Source organism: Miniopterus schreibersii, assembly GCF_964146895.1.
Source record: "Miniopterus schreibersii genome assembly, chromosome: 3".
Taxonomy (NCBI): domain Eukaryota; kingdom Metazoa; phylum Chordata; class Mammalia; order Chiroptera; family Miniopteridae; genus Miniopterus; species Miniopterus schreibersii.
Genome location: NC_138103.1, coordinates 7,760,240 through 7,779,430, shown reverse-complemented (window position 1 = coordinate 7,779,430; position 19,191 = coordinate 7,760,240). Strand labels below are relative to the sequence as shown.

Below are 19,191 nucleotides of genomic sequence, written 5' to 3'. Positions count from 1 at the left end.
TTCAACAATAAAGATAAATTAAAAAAAAAAAAAGATAAATTAAAACATTATAAACATACAGAAAACCAGAAACCAGGCCCGAAGTGAAGGGGCAGAGCCCTGGCCATTGTAGCCCAGTTGGTTGAGCATCCCCTGGTGCACCAAGAGGTCACCGGTTGGGTTCCCAGGCTGGATCCCCAGTAGGGGGCGTGCAGGAGGCAGCCAATGGATGTTTTCCTTCCTCTCCCTCTCCCTCAACCTCCGCCCCCAGCCCCGTCCAAATGGCCTCCAGGTTCCTGATAAAGCCAGGACCCCTCCTGCACTCATTGAGAGTGTAGCAGGCCCTACTTGCCCTGCCCCCCACTCACGGTCCAATATCTTGCCAGGGTGGGTATGAGCAGCACGAGTCAGAAGCACGCAGGAAACAGCCCTGGCCGGGTAGCTCAGCTGGTTAGAGTCTTCCCCATACACCGAGGATTCGGGTGTGATCCCCAGTCATGGCCCGTTCTCTCTCTCTCTCTCTTTCTCTCTCTCTCCCCCCTCAATCAATGAAAATGAAGAATGCAGGAAACAAACACAGTGATGGGGCAGCGGGAGAGGAGGGGCAAGTCCGAGAGTGTGGAGCCCAGGAGGCCCCAGCCCCCACACTCCCTACCAGGAATGGGCCCCTTCCGGGAGCAGGCGTGTGCATTCCAGGCTTTCTCAGGAGAGACCAGGAAGTGCTCAGGAGCAGAGACGGAGGAAGGCAGGGACCTGCAGGTGACAGAACTTGTGGGCACACTGGCCCCACTCACCAGGACCCCTCTCAGAACTGGCTGGTCAAGACCTCAGAGCCCTCACCACTGTCTCTGCTGGTCCGATAAACAGAATGCGAGCCAAGCTGGTCCTGGAGGAGGGCAGTCGACTCGGAAGCGGAAAACTTACATGGCCTCCCCTCCCCTTCCTTCTCATTCCCAGGGACATGGCCTCCCCTCCCCTTCCTTCTCATTCCCAGGGACATGGCCTCCCCTCCCCTTCCTTCTCATTCCCAGGGACATGGCCTCCCCTCCCCTTCCTTCTCATTCCCAGGGACATGGCCTCCCCTCCCCTTCCTTCTCATTCCCAGGGACATGGCCTCCCCTCCCCTTCCTTCTCATTCCCAGGGGAAGCAGGCAGCCCTGAAATCAGCCCGCAAGAGGTGCTGAGGGGCCTGGAGCTCCGTGTGGGGACAGGCAATTCCTGTGAGGACCTGGGAAGCTTCCTGGGAGAGTCCGACTGGCCCTGGCCCAGGGGCTGCAGCTCCAGTGGTGCCTGAAACAGCTGTATGGCTCCTAGCAAATCTTTTTTTTTTTTTGTAATCACGCGAGGATATTTTTCCATTTATTTTTCAGAGAGGAGGGGGGTAGAATCACTGATGTGAGAGACACAGCGACCTGTTGCCTCTCACACCCCCGACCAACCAGGGCCGGGGACCAAACCTGCAACCCAGGAATGTGCCCTTGACAGGGACTCAAACCCGTGACTCTTTGGTCCGTGGGCTGATGCTCTAACCACTGAGTCACACTAGCCAGGGCCTAGCAAGTCATTTTCCTTTCAAGCCTCAGTTCTGTGCCTGTGAAATGGGGACAGTGACTCTGTATGCTCGATGAGGGCACTGGGAGGGTCAGATCTGTCGGATGACCGGTGGGGAAACTATAAAGTGGAGACGCGACACTACGTGAATAGGGTCATTATTCAGAACCGGTGGAATTCTGACAGGTTGACATGAGAGGAGACGTGTCCCCAGCAAGAAGGATGGTGTGAAGCAAGACCCTTTCTCACACATTCACTCATGGCTATTTATTGTGCACCTACTAAGTGACAAGGACCAACCCCGAGGAAGAGGAACCAAAAAGCACTTAGACTAAGGCGCAGGTGGTTGAGGTTCTGGAAAGCGACACTCAAGGACAGGCACTGTGCCAAGTGAGCAGCAGGGGACCATGCTAGGAGGGTGGTGAGAGAGAGGCCTTTGGACAAGACAACCGCGGGAGCTGGGGGGCATCTCCAGGAGCAGGGCGGCAGCTTTCTGGGGGAGGGGGTGTGGGCACTCAGGCCTCCCCGCCCGGCGCCCACAGCGCCCCCCAGTCCCGCTCTCTGCCTGTGGCCACTCAGCCCCAGCTCTTCCCTTTGCCTGGGGTTTCTCAGCTGCCAGGGGCCGCCTTCCTGACCCCAGACAATAAATGAATAAGGAAAATTAGAGTTCGTCAGGTGGGAGCTGTGTTCTTAAGAACAGAAACAGGAATATCACCCTGAGTCGCTCAGGGACTTCCTCTGGCTGTTGCTTAAGCGCCACCTGGGCGAGGCCTCCGACCGAGGCCCCTGGGAGCGCGCAGGCCGAGCCCCCGCTCCGGGCGCTGGGTCCGCCACCAGAGCGTGAGCTACGAGGAAAGCCCGGCTGCCCCTGTGCCCGTGGTTTCTAGAACACTCCCTGGCTCAAATATTTGCTGAATGAATAAATGATTATGTCCCCAAACAGTTCAAAACAAAACAAAATAAAACTCTCGAACCCCGTTCTCCAGAGAAAGGAGACAGGACCGGGCAGCTGGCCTGAGCATTCTGGGAAGTGATTATAATCAAACTTTAATTTTATAAAAATTAAAACACACACACATATCTTTATTGATTTCAGAGAGAGGAAAGGGGAGGGAGAGAGAGAGATAGAAACATCAATGATGAGTCATTGGTCGAGGCAGCAACTGGGCATGTGCCCTGACCTGGAATCGAATCCCAATCGCCTGGATCCTAGGTCCACGCTCAACCGCTGAGCCACGCCCGGCCGGGCTCAAAGTAATTTTATAACTTACATGTTTTGCAAAAGTTGGAAGGAGGGCGAGTTCAGTCAGGAGGGCTGAGCTAGAGGTTGGGGGTTATCTTCTGCTTCCACAACATCAATTGTTTTTGTAACCAGAAAAGCAAAGAAAAGGAAGCGCTTGCTTCTGATGGACAGACACTGGGTTCTTGGTCTCCAGCTGGGAGCAGGGAGCGGTCTCCTTTGTCGGGCTGGCCATCTGCACGGGGACCTGGGACTGGAGCTCTCTCACTTCCTTGCTCCCCTCTGACACTCGCTGAGGTGCACAGAGCTCTCTAGAGGGTTTGAGCGTGGGTGTCAGCACACCTGTCTTCTACTGGCTCACCCTGTGGCAGTGATGAGCGCAGGACCCAGCTCTTTTCTCAGTGGTTATGCAGTTTCCTTTTTAAATACATTTGGGTACAAAAGGTAAGGAAGTAGAGGTAATTTTTAGACTTCCAAGTAAGTAATGGTATAGCTTGAATGCGCATAGGGCAGAAATTGCAGAAGTGGTGCCCGAAAGGGAAGGCGAGGCTGGGAAAACCTGGGGCAGATCAGCAGCAGCGGTAGCTGTGACGATTGCTGTGAATAGCATCATCTTTAAGGACTGCTGGCTGAAAATCAGCCTTGGGGAGTTCTGAACTTTTAAAACTAGACGTCTGAGAGCTGGCCATTGAGAAAGGACTGGGCAGGAGAAGACCAGGGTGTTTGTGAAACAAATAAAGAGCCTGGTAGTAAGTTTCCTGGTTCTCTGCAGGGAGCTGGGAATCCTTTGAAAGAATGGTGGCAACCTGAGGGGACATTTCTGTAAGCCCCTGAGGGGGACAGAGACCAGTCATCTCTCTCCTTCTCAGGAGGAACCCAAGAAATTGGGGAAACAGGTATTACATGCAACTGGGAGATGAAAAAGAAAGGGTGTAGGAAAAGGGGGGTGGAACAGAACAGGGAGATTCTGGAGGGCTAGAGTCAGGAGCCGGTTCTTGTCCTACTGAGACCCTAGTCCCCATGTGAGTTTAAGCCAGTCCCTGACCCCTGATCCACGCCCCCTCCAAGGCCTTAAAAGAGTGGAGGCTCTAACCCCAGGATCCTTCCTGACCAAACATGCTGTAATTCCAGGAACTGCCTGGTGCCTGGAACACCCACTTAAAGGCCTCCCAGTCATAGGCTGTGCCAGGGAAAGGCGAGGCCTGGGAAGGCCAGTCAGAGGCCAGGAGTGAGGGGTGGCATGTGGGGCCTTCAGGCAAATGTCAAAGGACCCAGTATCCAGGGTGTGGCCACAGCCAGCAAGGGACACAGCACTTCCCAGGCTGTTTTCTCCTTTGACATAGACAGAGAAGAGGGTAGTCTCACCAATTGACAGGTGAGGAAACTGAGGCTCAGAAATGAACTGGATTCTAGGATTCCTCAGTCAGTATTCATGGTTGTCAGGCATGTAGTATACAGGGAGAAGCCCAGCTTCTGCAGGTTTTGGTTGTGTGACTTTGGGCAAGTTACTTGACTTCTCTGAACCTCAATTTTCTAGTCTGTAAGATGGGATCAATAATAATAAAATGGGTTATTATAAGGATTAAATGAAACAATGCCTATAAAACACCTATCACAAAGTAATAGCCCAGTACAAGGAAGCTGCTGGTATTATTAAATTAAAAAAAATTCTATTTATTTTTGGTTTTATTTTTTTCTATGTAAGCGTTTTATTTTATTTTTAAAATTTTATTTTCTATTGATTTTTAGAGAGAGAGGAAGGGAGAGGGAGAGAGAGAAATATTGATGTGAGAACAAATCATGGATCAGCTGCCTCCTGCACGCCCCAAACTGCGGATCGGGCCTGCAACCCAGGCTTATGCCCTGAGCAGAAATCGAACCAGCAACCGCTTGGTGCACAGGACAATGCACAACCAACTGAGCTACACCGGTGGAGCCTGTTGCTATGATTTTTGAAGCTGACATACCAGATCTGTGCTGTGCTGAGAGCTCACTGCCCTATGCTGCTCCTGGCATTTTCCTTGAGTTCCAGAGCTGACAAGTGGCCCTAGGGACTGGTTCCAATCATGCCAGGCTCCCATTTGTCCCTCTGTGCAATGCATGCCTTCAGCCAGGCCCTGGTAACAGTAGGCATCCAATAAACATTCACGGGATGAGTAAATAACTTGGGAAAGGGGGGTTTGAGGGGAACCTCCGGAGCTGTGGGCCAAATGACGGTGGGATTCTGGGCACAGGCTTGTGTGGCGGGATCCAGAGAAGGCGACCGCCTGGGGTGGAGGCAGGAGACGGGTGGTGGAGGGCAAGTCGGGGATGGCTTTGCAGAGAAGGGGGCATTTGAGCTGAGCCTCATGGGACGGGTGCGTAAAGGCATCTCAAACAGAAAGGACCAGAAGAAGAGAAAGGACCAGAAGAAAGGAAAGGACCAGAAGCTTGTTCGGGGGCAGGTGGGAGAGTCAGGTTTCAGCTGCTCTGGAAGGAATCAGGCAGCTCCAAGGCAGCAAGTGCCCTGTCCCAGTGAGAGTCACGCAAGCAGGTGACTCCAGTAGGGGCAGCTGGGTTGGGCTGGGTGGTTTAATGTCCTCAGGGAGCGATCCTGTCACTGACCTCAGGCTGGACTCAGGGGAGGCCACTGGCGAGCGGTTCCCGAGGCTCAAGCGGGCCTGGCCGGCTGCGCATCTGCTGCGGCTCCAGCGGGCGCCTCACTGCTCGGTCACCGTCCCGGTCCCTAGGACCCGCTGCTTCCCAGCTCTGCAGCCCAGGGCTTGCACCGAGGGGACCGGAGGGAGAAGGCTCTGCCCGGGGCCAGCCTCGGGGTGGTCCCCCCCTTTCCTTGAGCCTGTCTGTGGGAGATGTCCCTTGCCAATTTTAGCCGGTACCCGCTCTCGCCGCCTCCTTCAATGAACCCGCCCTTCCGAGCCTGGCCCACGCGGGCTGAGCAGCTGCTGCTGGACTTTCCGAGCCGCTCCCGCACTTGGGTGTGGCCGTGTAACTGAATTCCAGCAGAAGCGGCCTGTTCCACTTTTAGGGTACGGCCCCAAGAGGGAATCGGTGTGGCCTCCCCTGGTCCCTCCCTGCTCCCTCTCCACAGGCTGGCTCCGAGCAGCCGGCTGGGGCCCCGAGTGGAAACCATGCTCTGAGGGGGCAGAACCATGGGCTAAAGTAGCCGAATCCCTGACGGGTGGAGCTGCCACTTTGGCCCAGGAGTGCCTGCCCTTGGGGCTGTCCTGTGACAGAGAGAGAACCTTCTATCCCGTTCTGTTTGCGTCTCCAGGACAGCAGCCCCAACTCGTATCTCAATCAACAGATCCACTTGGCCCCCCCTCCTGTTTGCCCTGCGCTCCTCTCAGACCTGGTCTGAGACCTGTCACACCAGGTGAGCATCCCCCCAGCTGACCTCCCAGAGCCCTGTCCTGGCAGCCCCCTGAGCGAAGGGACCCTCCTCACTCGAGGACCATGAGAATCCTTGAAGTTGAGCCCCGAGGAACTTGGGCAAACCCCTCAATGTTTTAAGTCTCAGTTTGCTCCTTTTGGGCATCAATAGATATTCACTCGAACGGTGGCCTCATACGAGTTCAAGGTGGTCAGCAGACCCTTATTCCGGAGCCGGGAGGCGCTGGGAGGGGGACGTGTCGGGGCAGATTAAAAAGGGGGGGCAGCGGGCCCTGGCGGCTGGCTCAGTGGTTAGAGCGTCGGCCTGCGGACTGAGGGCCCTCGGGGCGGATCCTGGCCAGGGGCACGCACCTCGGTTGCGGGCTCGATCCCCGGCCCCAGTCCAGGTGGGTGTGGGGGGCAACCAGTCGGTGTGTCTCTCTCACATCGGTGTTTCCCTCTCTCTCTCTCCCTGCCACTCTCTCTGAAAAGCAACGGAGAAAATACCGTGGGGCCTGGATAAAACGCCGCAGCAGAGGAATGCCCTTCACGCCAGAGGACACCGCAGAACCCGATGCTCCGCAACCGTGCCACTGAAACCCAACCAAACCCACCCAGCCCTGCAGGCCCCTCAAAGTCAGACCCCCCCCAGATGCGTCACCAAACGCAGACACTGACGAAAGCCGCTCACTGGCCACGCAGACGCAGACACGTGCGGAGCCCGGCGCAGAGGAACCAGGCAGAGGGAAGAAACACTCAGCTGCTGCTGTGCTTTATTGTCGCTGCCATGCAGGGAGCTCCGCGGTCTTCAGCATCTTTCTTTCAGGGGTGTCTTCGTGGCTTTGCCTGTCCATTCCCTGCCTCTTGCTCCCTGTCTTGCCCTCTTTCTGGGGCCTCAGTCAGGTGGGGTAAGTCCTGGGGATCGGGTGGGGACACGCAGGCCTGGACCCTGCTTCCAGGAGCTGGCTCCTCCGTGGTCCTGCCACCATCGCCTTTCGGGTGCGTGCTCTGGCCTCATCTGGGGAAGAAAACCAGTTGCTGGAAGGGACAGAGGCCTGGGTAACTCTGCCTTTCCTACTCACGTGCTCTGTGACTCCAGAGAAAGACCCTACCCTCTCTGGGCCTAGTTTCCCTCTCTAAACCACATTTCCCTCCTGTAGGAAGGGGTCCCTATTTCCCCCTTTGCACTGGCCACTAGGAAACGCAGAGCAAATGTAGGTCTCATCTGCTCCGACGCGGATACCGCAGTTCCTTAACGCCCCCTCCCACCCGCAGCGTGCGCCCGTCCTGTCCTGCCGTCCCAGGCAGAGGGGCCTCCCCGCTCTGAGCCCGACCCGCACCTCCAGCTCTGCCTCAGGGCCGTGCCCCTCGCTTTTTCCGCTCTGTATTCTGGAGCTTGGTCACCAGCTTCCTCTCGTGCCCACCAGGGCTGGGGCGGTTGGTGTTGGCAGCGGCTTCTCTCTTGGTGCGACCCTTCCTGCCTCCCACTCCTGGGAACCGAGGAGGCAAGAGCCGCAGTGAGGTGGCTGGAGGCGGGATGGCCTCAGAGGGGAGGAGGGGCTGCGAGTGCAGCGGTGGAGAGAGCTTGGGTTGGAGTAGGGAGGCCGGGGTTGCCACCACAGAGCTTTGGGGTACAGTCTCTATTTCCCCGTCCGAGAAATGAGGGCCCCCAGATGGTCCATTGTTGCTCCAATATTCTAGGCAGGCTGAGGCCCCAGGGCTGAGTAGGACAGTGCTCAGGGGATGAGGGGCCCAGGGACAGGTTGGAAAAGGGTGAGGGATGTGGAGAAGTCCCAGGAGGGGTCCTAGTGCCCCGGGGGGGGGGGGCAGAGGTGCAGGGACCAGAAAGGTGGCCCGGCCAGGCCTTACCGGGGTAAGAATGAGCCAGGCTGTACAGGTCGCACTCATCCAGGCTGGGGTCTTCGTCCTGGGGGTCTGGGGGCTGCTGGGCCGGGCTGGCTGCTCTGGGGAAGGTGGCCATCCTGTCCCGCTTGCTCTCACTCTCTGTCTGTGTGTCTGTGTGTTTGTCTCTCTCTCTCTCTCTCTCTCTCTCTCTCTCTCTCCTTCTAAAGCCTAGTTTGTGTCTGGTTTCCTGGCACCTCCCAGTTCACTGGATCCAACTTTGAAGGCCACGTCTCCTCCTCAGCTGCCCGCAGGCCCAGTCTGACGCAACCTGGCCCTTCCCCAGCATCGGCAGTAAACACCCGTCCCTCACGGTCATGAGAGGGGAAAGAGTCAGTCTCATGAGTGCTCCCCCCTGCCCCCCCTCCCTGGGGCTCCCCAGCAGGTGTTTTCCACAGAGGAGATTCCCTGTCCCAGGGAAGACGAGGAAACCGGTGAGGTCTGGCCATGAACAGTCCTTGGGAACCGCCTGCAGGGACCCGAGGGCCTCACTGGGCCCACTCCTTCCTGTCCATCTGCTGCGCTCTGCACGTGGCCCCTCTGGGATTGGGGTCACGGTCACACAGCTGACCCTCACTCCCACGCCAGCTTGGCTCAGATTCAGGACTGTGGTGGCAGCAGATGGAGTGAAGTATATGGGGTCAGGATATCAACATGCTATCTGCCAGGTCCGTGGATCTCACCCTGTCACATCCAGCACTCCTCCCCCCCCCCCCGAAACAGCTTGGCAAGCCCCCTTAATATCCTGAACTGGGGGTCCCTAGGCAATATCCTTCACCTGAGAGAGGCCAGCTGAGTGGTTAAGATTGTGGAGCTAGATCTCCAGCCCCTGCTCCACCACTTCCTGTGTGACCCCAGACAAGTCACTTGACCTCTCTGTGCCTTGGTTTTCCTCTGTAAAATGAGGATGATAATAACCGAAGCTGCCTCACAGGGTTGGTGAGAGGAGCAGATGAGTAGCTCGTGGAAAGGCACTTGCAGCTGGGCCGGGGCAGCGCACACCGCACAGGGCGAGAGTCAGTCTCGTTTCCAGACCCCTCAGTAGACGCCCTATCGTACCGTAAAGGAGCCATCAAAGGAGATTAATTTATTATAAAATAGTATGTGCTTCAAAACATGGATATCCCAGAGCAGAAGACATTATGAAGCAAGATGTTTGTAGTGATCGAATAGGAATTAAAGGAAGGGGTTCGGATGGGAGGCGCGTGAAACTGGAATTTTCCACTCCTGCCTGAAGGATCTGCGCAGGTCGAGTTGCCCAGAGAGGCCCCACCTCCCGTGGCTGCGGCTTCTGCCCGGCTCCCAGCTCCTACTGCCTGGGGCAGGGAAGGAGGCCTCGTCCTTGTTTCTAACTCTGTGGTTTCCAAGGCGACAGGACCTTGTCCCGGGCCGCTCCCGCTTCGCTGTGAGCCAGCTGCCCCGCTGGTACCTGAGCCCGTCCTTCCCCAGCCCTGTAAGGACCCCGCCCTGCCCGCGGCCCAAGGAGCAGCAGCACTTCTGCTTGCATTTCTCCCTGGCCTGAGCCAGAGGTAAATTCAGCTCATGTTTTCCAGATCGGGTGGTCCCTGAGTTCTTCAACACCCAGGAGGTGAAAGCGGAGACAGGAGGACTTTTGGATAAAAACAGAGTTGGGATAATAACCGATCAGGTGATGAGGGAGAGAGGAAAACAACCCTCATTGAAACAAAGGACAAACTAAGGTGGAGGAATGAGGAGCCGTGTCCTGCGAGCGGAGGACTTTTCCACTCCGTGCGACTCCCTGTATCGTGGCATCGGATGGGGTAGGTTCTAGGCTCAGGTCAGTCCTTGCAAATAAGTTTTTTGGCTTCGTGAATGTCTCGCGGGACAGTGAAATGTTGTGTGGGACGTGGGACAGTTCTGTGTGCCACTGTTCTGTTCTGCCTCCCTTGTGATGACCAAGAACCCCCCCCAAACCCTGGAGCTGCCCCTCAGGGTGGTCTTTCACTTACTCACCTCTGCCACCAGGACCCTGGTTCCTAGTGAGATTTGGGGCTCACTTGTGAGTTTGCTCCCCTGTAAAGCCAGGAGAGCCACAGCGCCCACTGTGAGACAGGGCTTCAGACAGGGCTTCGTCCAGAGGCCCCCTCCCCCGCCCCCGGTCTCAGTGTCTTGCTCAAGGTGAGGCAGCTGGAGAGGGCTGAAGGACCCTCCCACGGCCTCCTGACCTCCCGTGGGGCTCACTCTAAGTCGGCACAGCTGGCCAAACACTGGCAGGTGTGTGTGGAGCACCTGCCAGGGATCCCTCCTCCCTCCCTTCCCCCTTCCCGCCTCCCCTCTCCCCTCCCTCACAGTTAGTGTCTGCTTTGGACCAGGGGACCCACAGGACCGCACCGCCTGGCCCTCTGCAAGCTCTGCGCCCTGGGGGAGGAGGGTCTGTGAGTGCAGCGCCCTCCAGAATGCCACACATGCCCCCAGTCCCCTGATTTGATCTTACTCTCTCCATAGCGTTAGTTACCACTATGGAAAGATCTTTTTTATTCGTTTACTTCTTGAGGATTTGTCCCCATAGGATGCGGTCGTTGGTTTGGTTCAGTTAGCAGTTAAGGGAGCAGGGCCTGCAGGCGCACCGAGTCCAGGCCTGGTGCCACCACTTGTTAGTTGTGTGCCCTCAGACAACTTATTTAGCTTCTCCGTGCCTCAGTGTCCTTCTGAAATGAGATTAATAATAGTGCCCACCTGGTGAGACTGTTGTGAGGATAAGAAGACCAATTCCTATACAGGCTTAGCACAGTGCCTAGAACACAGTAAGTGCTCAATAAATGTCAGCCATCACTATTATGATCGTTCCCCGTGAGGGAAGGCATCTTGTCTATCCTGCCGTTGCTGTGTCCCCAACGCCTGGCCCAGTCAGCGCTTAATAAGTGCCTAGTCGGATGCACAGAGCTGTGCTGGGGTTGCCGCTGCGCTTTCGGACGCTCTGCTCTGAGGGAGCAGAGAGCTCAACCCGGTCCCGCTCGGGTCTGTGAAGTCACTGCGCAGTCACTGAGCCAAGGAAGGCGTCCCTGCCTTGATCATGCAGGTGCTGGAAGGACCCTGGGGGAGGGTGGGCAGAGCGGGGGAGAAGGGACTTTTGGGAACCCACCGCCTGGAAAGGTCCTGTTGAACAGCACTGGGCAAGCAGCGGTGCCCCTGCCAGGCTTTGGTTGGTAGCTGGACAGCGCCTGCAGGGGGAGCCAGCTGAGACCCTCATCACCAGGTCAGCTGCACTTACCAGCACACACAGTGGTGACGACGAGCGCGGGCTGTGGCATTGGAGGGTCTGCATTGAAGTCCTAGCTTATTTGCTGTGTCTCAGGCCAAACGAGCCCCAGTTCTCATGCACCCCCAAGCCTAAAGTAACAGAAAGGGCCTGCACGGGGCCTCCGCTTTGCATCTCTCCCGCGGGTCCTCGTGGCGGTCCGCTTCCTCCACCCGCTTCTGCAGCGGCCGCAGCTCCCACATGCTCTCCAGCTGAGCCGCAGAGCCCCAGGCGGCAGGGCTAAACACCCCCCAAAGAGAAGGGCCAGGGTGAGCCCCACAGCGGCCTGGGTGCACCGGGGGTGATCCTGCTCTGCTTCAGGAGCTTGGCGAGTTGCTCGAGGTCTCTGCAGAGCTCTCAGGTCCTCACTCGCCTCCTCCTCGGGGTTCGGCTCCAGCATCTCCTTGTCGGGCTTCACGGCCCCCGGGGGGCAGCGAGGGCTGGGGGAGGCCCCTGGGAGCTGCTCCCCACCCCGGCTCCCGCCTCGCCCTCGGGCACAGGGGTCTCCAGGCCGCCTTGGGGTGCCAGCCCCACTCCAGCCCGAGGTCCACAGGAGGCCACCCCCCTGCAGAACTCATACGGCGGGGGAATGGGGGGACTCCCCACACCTCAGCCCCGGGTCCAAGCCCCGGCCTGAAGTGAGACCCACCGGGAGGGCCCGGGAGCCCAGCCAGGTCCGAGGGTGAACCCTGCCCGGCTCCGGCCCTCCCGGCCCATCGCCTCCCCCGCCCGGTGGGGGCCAGAAGGAAAGTGGGAAGCCAGGTGTCCCGCATGGGAAGGACAGCGCCCCAGCCCGGAGGCCTGGTGGAAGGAGCTCAATAAATATTTTTTTAAAAAGGGGAGAAATTAGTCTGTGGTGATGGCAGTCAGAAGAATGATTAACTTATGGCGCGTGGACAATGGCAGGAGCACTTCTGCAGTAAAGCGAATGCCTTATGTCTCGATAAGGTGATGGTTACACGTGGCTGTCATAGATCGAATGCTGTGTTCCCCCATTTCATATGTTGGAGCCCTAAACCCACGTTAAGGTGTTTGGAGGTGGGGCTTTTGGGAGATAATTGGTTTAGATGAGTCATGAGGCTGGGGCCCTACGATGGAATTAGTGCCCTGGTAAGAGGAATGAGAGACATCAGAGTTCACTCTCCCCACTACATGAGGACACAGCAGAGGGCAGCTGTTTATAAACCAGAAAGAGGCGGCTCTCTGACTGCAGAGTCCCAGCCTTCAGAGCGCTGAGGGGCACATGTCTGTTGTGTAAGCCTCCCAATCTATGGTATTTTCTTATAGCTGCCCAAACTGGCTAATACAGGGTCTCACAAAGGTAAGTTATTTGCAAGCTGTAGACTTAAAATAATTGTACTCTATGCAATTGACCTCTAGTCTGTGCTGTACTTCAAATAAAAAGGAAATCACACACACGCACACACACACACACACACACACACACACACACACACACTTCCAACAGTGCATCCCTCCCTATACTCGGTTCACCACCATCTGTCTGATACTTGGCACCAGAGCAAGAGACCAGTAAATACGTGTTGAGTGAACCAAGGGCCCATGATGCCTGTCTCCTGAAGATATTCTTTTTATCTGTATATGTGGTTATCTCTTTCCCTGAACCATGAGCTCTATGAGGCCAGGGACCATTTCCATCTTGCTTACTGAACAGCGTCCATCCATAGGGCAAGGGTTCGTCAACATTAGATGAAGTGAAAGAAACTGCAGGAATTTGCAGTGTGCAAACTTGGACTGGCTCTGAGCATCTGGTGCAAACTGGAGCCTCTCTTACCTTTAGAATGACCAGCGGGTCAAACTTTGACAGGAGATGGATAAATATGCATGCTCCTGACGTCCAGGGCTGCAGAAATGAGCCCAGACGCTCACTATCCAGGCTGTGTCTGATATGGTCCATATTAGGCCTGAGGCTGGCAGGTCCACCCAGTGGCTGAGAAAAGGGAGGAAACGCAGGGACACACGTCAGTGCCCGCGGGGGGAACGGAGCAGGAGTGTGCACGTGCGGTGGGGCAGCATGTGCGCTGGGGGGGTGCCTGAGTGTGTTTGCACACCTTCGCAGGAGTGCGCGTGAGTACAAGCTGGCAGAGGAGAGAGAGAGCTATTCCATCTACACATTCCGTTTCAAGAGGAGGAGGGCATTCGGAAGGCGTGACCCAGCTGACACGACTCAACAGACACTGTACTTGGGCCTCATCTCACTTTGTTCCTAGGACGTAGTACAGGTTTTGACATGTGGCAACCAGCCAGGAAATTTTACTCACAAGAAACATCTAAGTGGTGACTCTTGCAAGTAGCCTTGCTAAGTTCCAGTTCAGCTGAGTAGACTTTTGGTTTCCTTTTCTTGAAGCATCACAAAACGCCTAAGCTGCTTTCCTTTCTCTTTTTGGGCCACAATAGAAGGTATTAGGTCTGTCCTTTTTAAACAAATTTTTAAAAAAATCCTCCCTAAGGATATTTTTTCTGTTGCTTTTTCAGAGAGAGTGGGAGGGGGAGAGAGAGAGAAACATGGGTGTGAGAGAGACACATCGATTGGTTGCCTCCCGCACCCCTCCCGACAGGAGCCAGGGATCGAGCCTGCAACCGAGGGACGTGCCCTTGGCCGGAATCGAGTCCAGGACTCTTCAGTCCGCAGGCTGACGCTCTAACCACTGAGCCAAACCAGCTAGGGCGGTATGAGGCCTGTCTTAAAGCAGGAATGATTTAGGCTAGACACGAAAAACTTCCTTGTAGCTGGGAGTCACCGTAGTATGTGTCCCTTCCTGAAAATGATTTATACTTTCCATGCTGTAAGAACATTGGTCGTAGTCTAGCAGGAACAAATTTGGGGGATGGGGTGACAACTAATATCTTAGTTACATTTATCTTCCATATTTTAGAAACTGTATTTTACTAGAGCTCTTCTAAATTATTTCTGTTAAATAACTTAATTTTCTGGTAACACAGACTCATAGGTGGGACATTTAAATTTTTGAGGATTTTATGCATTAAATATTTTTCCAGTTGTGATAATAAAATAACCTGGTAAGCAGGACCTACTGGAAAAGACCCCAAAGACTCTTGCTCTAATTGCATGACAACCCTGGCACAGGGTTGTTTCCTGATTCCACTGATGGGGTCCGTGTAGAGTGGAAGGAAATTCTGAATTTTGACATCTGAGATCTCATTTCATCTAATTAACCCGATTATAGCTTCCACTTCAATGAATTTGAAAAGTAATTTGCTGCTGACAAAAGTGCCCCCTTGGAATGCGGGTTGTGTCAAAACAAATGACCAGCACCTCAAAGGACAAGTCATGGGTCAGCCTGGGGAAGATGCATATGAACCTTTGTTAGACAGACATGACGGGGCACGGACGATGGGCCAGGGACAGAAACTCAGGTCAACTCAGGCACAGAGACTCACAGGGCAGTGGGCCCCGGATGCCTAGCAAGGGGCAAAACTGGGAAAGCAAGGACCTTGTCCCCAGGGTAACCTATCCTCCCCGGCATGTCACTGGTCATTTGGTTTAGACCCCCTGAGCCTTTCCTTCCTAAAGACAACATCTCAGTAGTATTTCAGCTCCAGGCCCAGAAAAGCAGGGAAACCAGGCAAATGGTGCCCTGGCTGGCTCAGGACCAGCTACACTGACTTAATGACCCCCTGTCCTGGCACCGACCAATCAGTGGAGACCAGGATCCCACCCGGAAAGCTAATGAATATTCTTTGAGACACTCCTTTGAGACCTCTCCTAAGATTTCCACCCCAAGAAAGAGATAAAAAAAAGAGATAAAGGACCCAGCACGCACCCCCACCAGGGAGCATGCTGGTGCGATCTCCTTCCCCTTCTTCTCTCCAAGGGGACCCCATGAGACTTGCAACCAGGGGAGCAATGGGCAGTGGCAGCTTGTCGTGGGCTTACCCCTGAACCTGTCTCCAAGGCCCCTTCCCTCTGACTTCCCAGCGAGCCAGAGCAGCCCAGCCAGGCCCTCCCGGTACTCCTAGGCACCGTCTGGTTTCACCGTCCTGAGTATATTTTTGCTGCCATCGTGGTCTCAATACCCTTTGACTCAGCGCTGTGTGGCCCTTCCCTTCGGATATCCCCACGCCCATCCCTTCCCTAAATAAATTCAATTTTTCTTTAGTCACCCACTGAGATGGCTATTTAGCCTCCCAGCACACCATGGACCTTGACGTTTCAACTTTGTGCTAATCATTGGAACTGGCAGACTCGTGGCTCAGAGCCCTGAAGAGGTTTTGAGATTTCGCGTCATCAGACACAGAAATGTCACGCTGGAGGTCACTGATACCTGCACGCTAAGCCGTGCTCCCTCTTCCCAGCTGTCTCTCAGAAGCACCAGGTGGTAGCCGTCCCAGGAGAGCAGGGTTTGAGCTCAGAGAAGTCCCGAGGTCTGGCCCCGCAGGTCTCTGCAGAAAGCAGGGTCTTCCCACCCAGGGACCATCTCGGCCTGGAGGCCCAGGCGTGCGCGGGAGCGCTCTCCCCCTTGGGAGGGCCGGTGCTCCCACTGGTGAAGTGGGTGGCAGCTGCCTCTTGGCTTCCTGTCTCCACACAGTGGTGAGTGGTAGACGCTCCTCTGACAGAGACAGAGTGTCACCTTCTCAGGTCTGTCTCAGGTCAGATGTCCTGGTGGCCCGTCTTTCCCCCCTTCCCCCTGCTGGCAGGGGTAAGTCGGTCCACCCACTCCAGAGGGAGGCTCATCAGTGGTGAAGACCATGAGATCCTAAGTCAGTGGACTTGGGCTTGAAAGCCGCTCGGGTTGGAGACTTTGTTAACTGTGTAACTCTGGACTACTTATTCAACTCCTCTGGGCCTCACTTTCCATATCTGTGAAACGGGATCACTAATACCTGCCTCACAGTGTTACTGGGAAGGTAACTGCAGCAAAAACTCAATAAATGCTCACCTAATTGTTCTTGGGCCCCCTAGCATGACACCAGGTAAGGGGGGGTGCTCAACTAGTCCCTGGAAGCATGCGCACCTCTCTCGACGTCTCCGGTGCCCTGAATTCAAGTCTCTCGGAGCTGCTCTCACGCTGTCTGATCCTCTGCAGTTCCCTCGGGTGTCCTGAGGAACGCGTCTCCCGTTTAGGGACTTCACACGTTTCTCCCTTCCGTTCGCTCCTCCTGTATCCAGGGCATGTTACTTAAGCATACGTTGCAAGTCCACTGGATGCTCAGGCGGTTTGGCCACACTGCAGAGAATCTTCAGGTCATGAGATTCGTCAGCTCCTCTTCAAGGCGGCACAAATGCAGTTATGGTTGTTTGCTGGGGGTGGGAGGGGGCGGGAGTTCTGGGCCTATGGGACTCTGCTTGTCCCCGGAAAAGGTTCAGTGTCCCCAGAGGCTACCGCTGGTATTCCTAAACTGGGGGCACTTTTGCCCCTCCCCTTCCCCCGAGACTCTAGGCAATATCCGGAGACATTTCTGATGGTCACACCTGGTGGAGAGGACGGTGCTACTGGCATGAGCAGGTAGAGGCCAGACAGGACGCTGCTCGACAGCCTGCAGCGCACGGGACAGCCCCACGGCACAGAATGATCTGCTCCCATGACAGCTTTTGCTGGTAGTTCAAATGGAGATTTCTGCCCTAGTGCCTCTTAAGGTCTTTCTGCACAAGCATCCGATGCACAGGGTCGTGATGGGGTAAGTGGTCAGCGTCTGGGTGACGGACAAAGAGACAGCTGTCAGAAGTGGTTAATTAAAGGCCACCCCTAGGGACGACTTCTACACCCCCAGTTCCTCTGTGCCCATCTCACAGGAATAAGAAAGCAAATATTTTTAGTTGTCACTAGTGACTGTCTGTTGGGAATTCTCAAGTATGGGAAAGGATATATATGTATTTTACAGTAATAGACATACACAGTCAAATTCAACAAAAAGCGAATTGTTGAACTTGAGAACCACCCAAAGTCTGAACTGCTTTATTCTGCTTTGGGGCTGCAAATTGCCTCTCATGGTGAATTTTGAAGTACTGACAACTGGATAGTACCAACTCCGGATCCATATGCTAACCTACCCAAACCTTTCCAACCCCGTGTCTATAGAAGACATTAGTCCCTGGCGTGCACTTGACCAGGCAGGTTAAGGAGAGTGTCAGCCTGGGTTGCCACTGAGCACACTGCCAGCCTGCCAGCCCTGTGTGTTTATCAAGTGACTCCGCCTGCAGGCACCTATCCCACCCCAGCCGCAATGTGCATCCTTGCCTCTCCCCACCCAGTGGTGCCTGGTGTGCGGTAGAACAGAGGAGCACTGCTGGCACACCGAGCTGCCAGTCCCTTGCCACGCAGAGCCTCAGGAAGTGGCCGAGCCCTGGACCTGCTACTGGGGCAGCTGCACTGGGGCAGGCACAAGGCTGGTTGGGTCCCTAAAACACGGGGACCCACAGTGGAGAACAGGGCCTCTGTGTAATACCCACTCCCAGAGTCTGGGCCCCTGGCCAGAGGATCTTCAGGCTGCTTCTTCCCGGGGGGCGCTCTCCTCCTGCCACCTGCAGGGCTGTTACCAGAAAGGCACCTGGCCCTGACTGCACCTGCCTAGGGCCGACTGGCAGTGTGGGTTCCTGACTTTCTGCAAGAAAGACTTCACAACAGGTGACTTTTAGAGGATGTTTTGTAAAGCTGGCGACAGTGAAGCATGGAAGGGCCTGGGACAGGAGTAACAGGAGAGGCACTAACCGGCACCTCAGAGCGGAGACGGAGGGTCCTCCTGGGACAGGCTAGTAAGCCAGGACGAGTGAGCGGGAGACTCAGATAAACAGCCAGGGCGTTTACAACAGCTAGAGAACCGAAAAATCCTGCCTTCCCTAAGCTAGGGCACCGGCAGCAAATGGTTCACCCTTGTCCCCAACCGGAGGGTAAATAGCTTAACAAAAATAGATCACAGAGTCCAATAGGTGCTGTTTGTGCCACACACCCAAGGAGGAAAGAAGGCCACAGAACAGATCTCATCTCGGCGCATTTAGAGCTGATGGATATTCCGCTGAGCTCCCCCCTGAGCGCCCAGCCCTTAAAACCCTGGAGACGGGCTGGGCCCCCTCCCCCCGCCCTGCGGGTGCGTTTCCCTCTCCCTCCCCCAGCCCTGGGGGTGCGTTTCCCTCTCCCTCTCCCAGCCCTGGGGGTGCGTTTCCCTCTCCCTCCCCCAGCCCTGCGGGTGCCTTTCCCTCTCCCTCCCCCAGCCCTGCGGGTGCCTTTCCCTCTCCCTCCCCCAGCCCTGGGGGTGCGTTTCCCTCTCCCTCCCCCAGCCCTGGGGGTGCCTTTCCCTCTCCCTCCCCCAGCCCTGGGGGTGCGTTTCCCTCTCCCTCTCCCAGCCCTGCGGGTGCGTTTCCCTCTCCCTCCCCCAGCCCTGGGGGTGCGTTTCCCTCTCCCTCTCCCAGCCCTGGGGGTGCGTTTCCCTCTCCCTCCCCCAGCCCTGCGGGTGCCTTTCCCTCTCCCTCCCCCAGCCCTGCGGGTGCCTTTCCCTCTCCCTCCCCCAGCCCTGCGGGTGCCTTTCCCTCTCCCTCTCCCCGCCCTGCGGGTGCGTTTCCCTCTCCCTCCCCCAGCCCTGCGGGTGCGTTTCCCTCTCCCTCCCCCAGCCCTGCGGGTGCGTTTCCCTTTCCCTCTCCCAGCCCTGGGGGTGCCTTTCCCTCTCCCTCCCCCAGCCCTGGGGGTGCGTTTCCCTCTCCCTCTCCCAGCCCTGCGGGTCACCTTCGCCTGCCCCTCTCCTCAGCTCCCAGGGCCCTTTCTTTGCTTCTGTGGCTCGTTCCTGAGCCCGGCAGCCCGGCCGGCTCGCTCCTTCCTCTGTAACTTTCTAACCAATGCCGCCCACAATTTGAGCTCTTGGGTCTGAAACCTTCCTTCGCCGCCGCAAGAACCGAGGTCCAATTTCCCGCCAACTC

At 56.1% G+C, this 19,191-nt stretch overlaps 1 protein-coding gene and 1 long non-coding RNA gene across 6 annotated transcripts; both read right to left on the bottom strand.

The window, feature by feature from the left end:
- Positions 1–4,674: 4,674 nt before the first annotated feature.
- Positions 4,675–8,388, bottom strand: NUPR1 (nuclear protein 1, transcriptional regulator). Of its 3 annotated transcripts, none has more exons than XM_081133011.1 (3): positions 8,009–8,388; positions 7,480–7,629; positions 4,675–5,610 (listed from the first exon to the last, which is right to left on the bottom strand). In XM_081133011.1, exons 1-2 carry the CDS (start codon positions 8,118–8,120, stop codon positions 7,493–7,495), a joined length of 249 nt encoding a protein of 82 aa, XP_080989137.1. In that variant the 5' UTR covers positions 8,121–8,388; the 3' UTR covers positions 4,675–5,610; positions 7,480–7,492. The 3 variants fall into 3 exon arrangements, with proteins under 3 accessions (XP_080989137.1, XP_080989136.1, XP_080989135.1); XM_081133010.1 differs by lacking the exon at positions 4,675–5,610 and adding an exon at positions 6,788–7,157; XM_081133009.1 differs by lacking the exon at positions 4,675–5,610 and having other exon boundaries at positions 6,788–7,629; positions 8,009–8,381.
- Positions 8,389–10,521: 2,133 nt separating this feature from the next.
- On the bottom strand, positions 10,522–16,944 carry LOC308555139. Of its 3 annotated transcripts, none has more exons than XR_013998489.1 (4): positions 16,223–16,944; positions 13,096–13,251; positions 11,145–11,223; positions 10,522–10,710 (listed from the first exon to the last, which is right to left on the bottom strand). It is a non-coding gene; the product is annotated as an uncharacterized lncRNA (long non-coding RNA). The 3 variants fall into 3 exon arrangements; XR_013998490.1 differs by having other exon boundaries at positions 16,298–16,944; XR_013998491.1 differs by lacking the exon at positions 11,145–11,223 and having other exon boundaries at positions 16,298–16,944.
- Between the last annotated feature and the right edge of the window lie 2,247 nt (positions 16,945–19,191).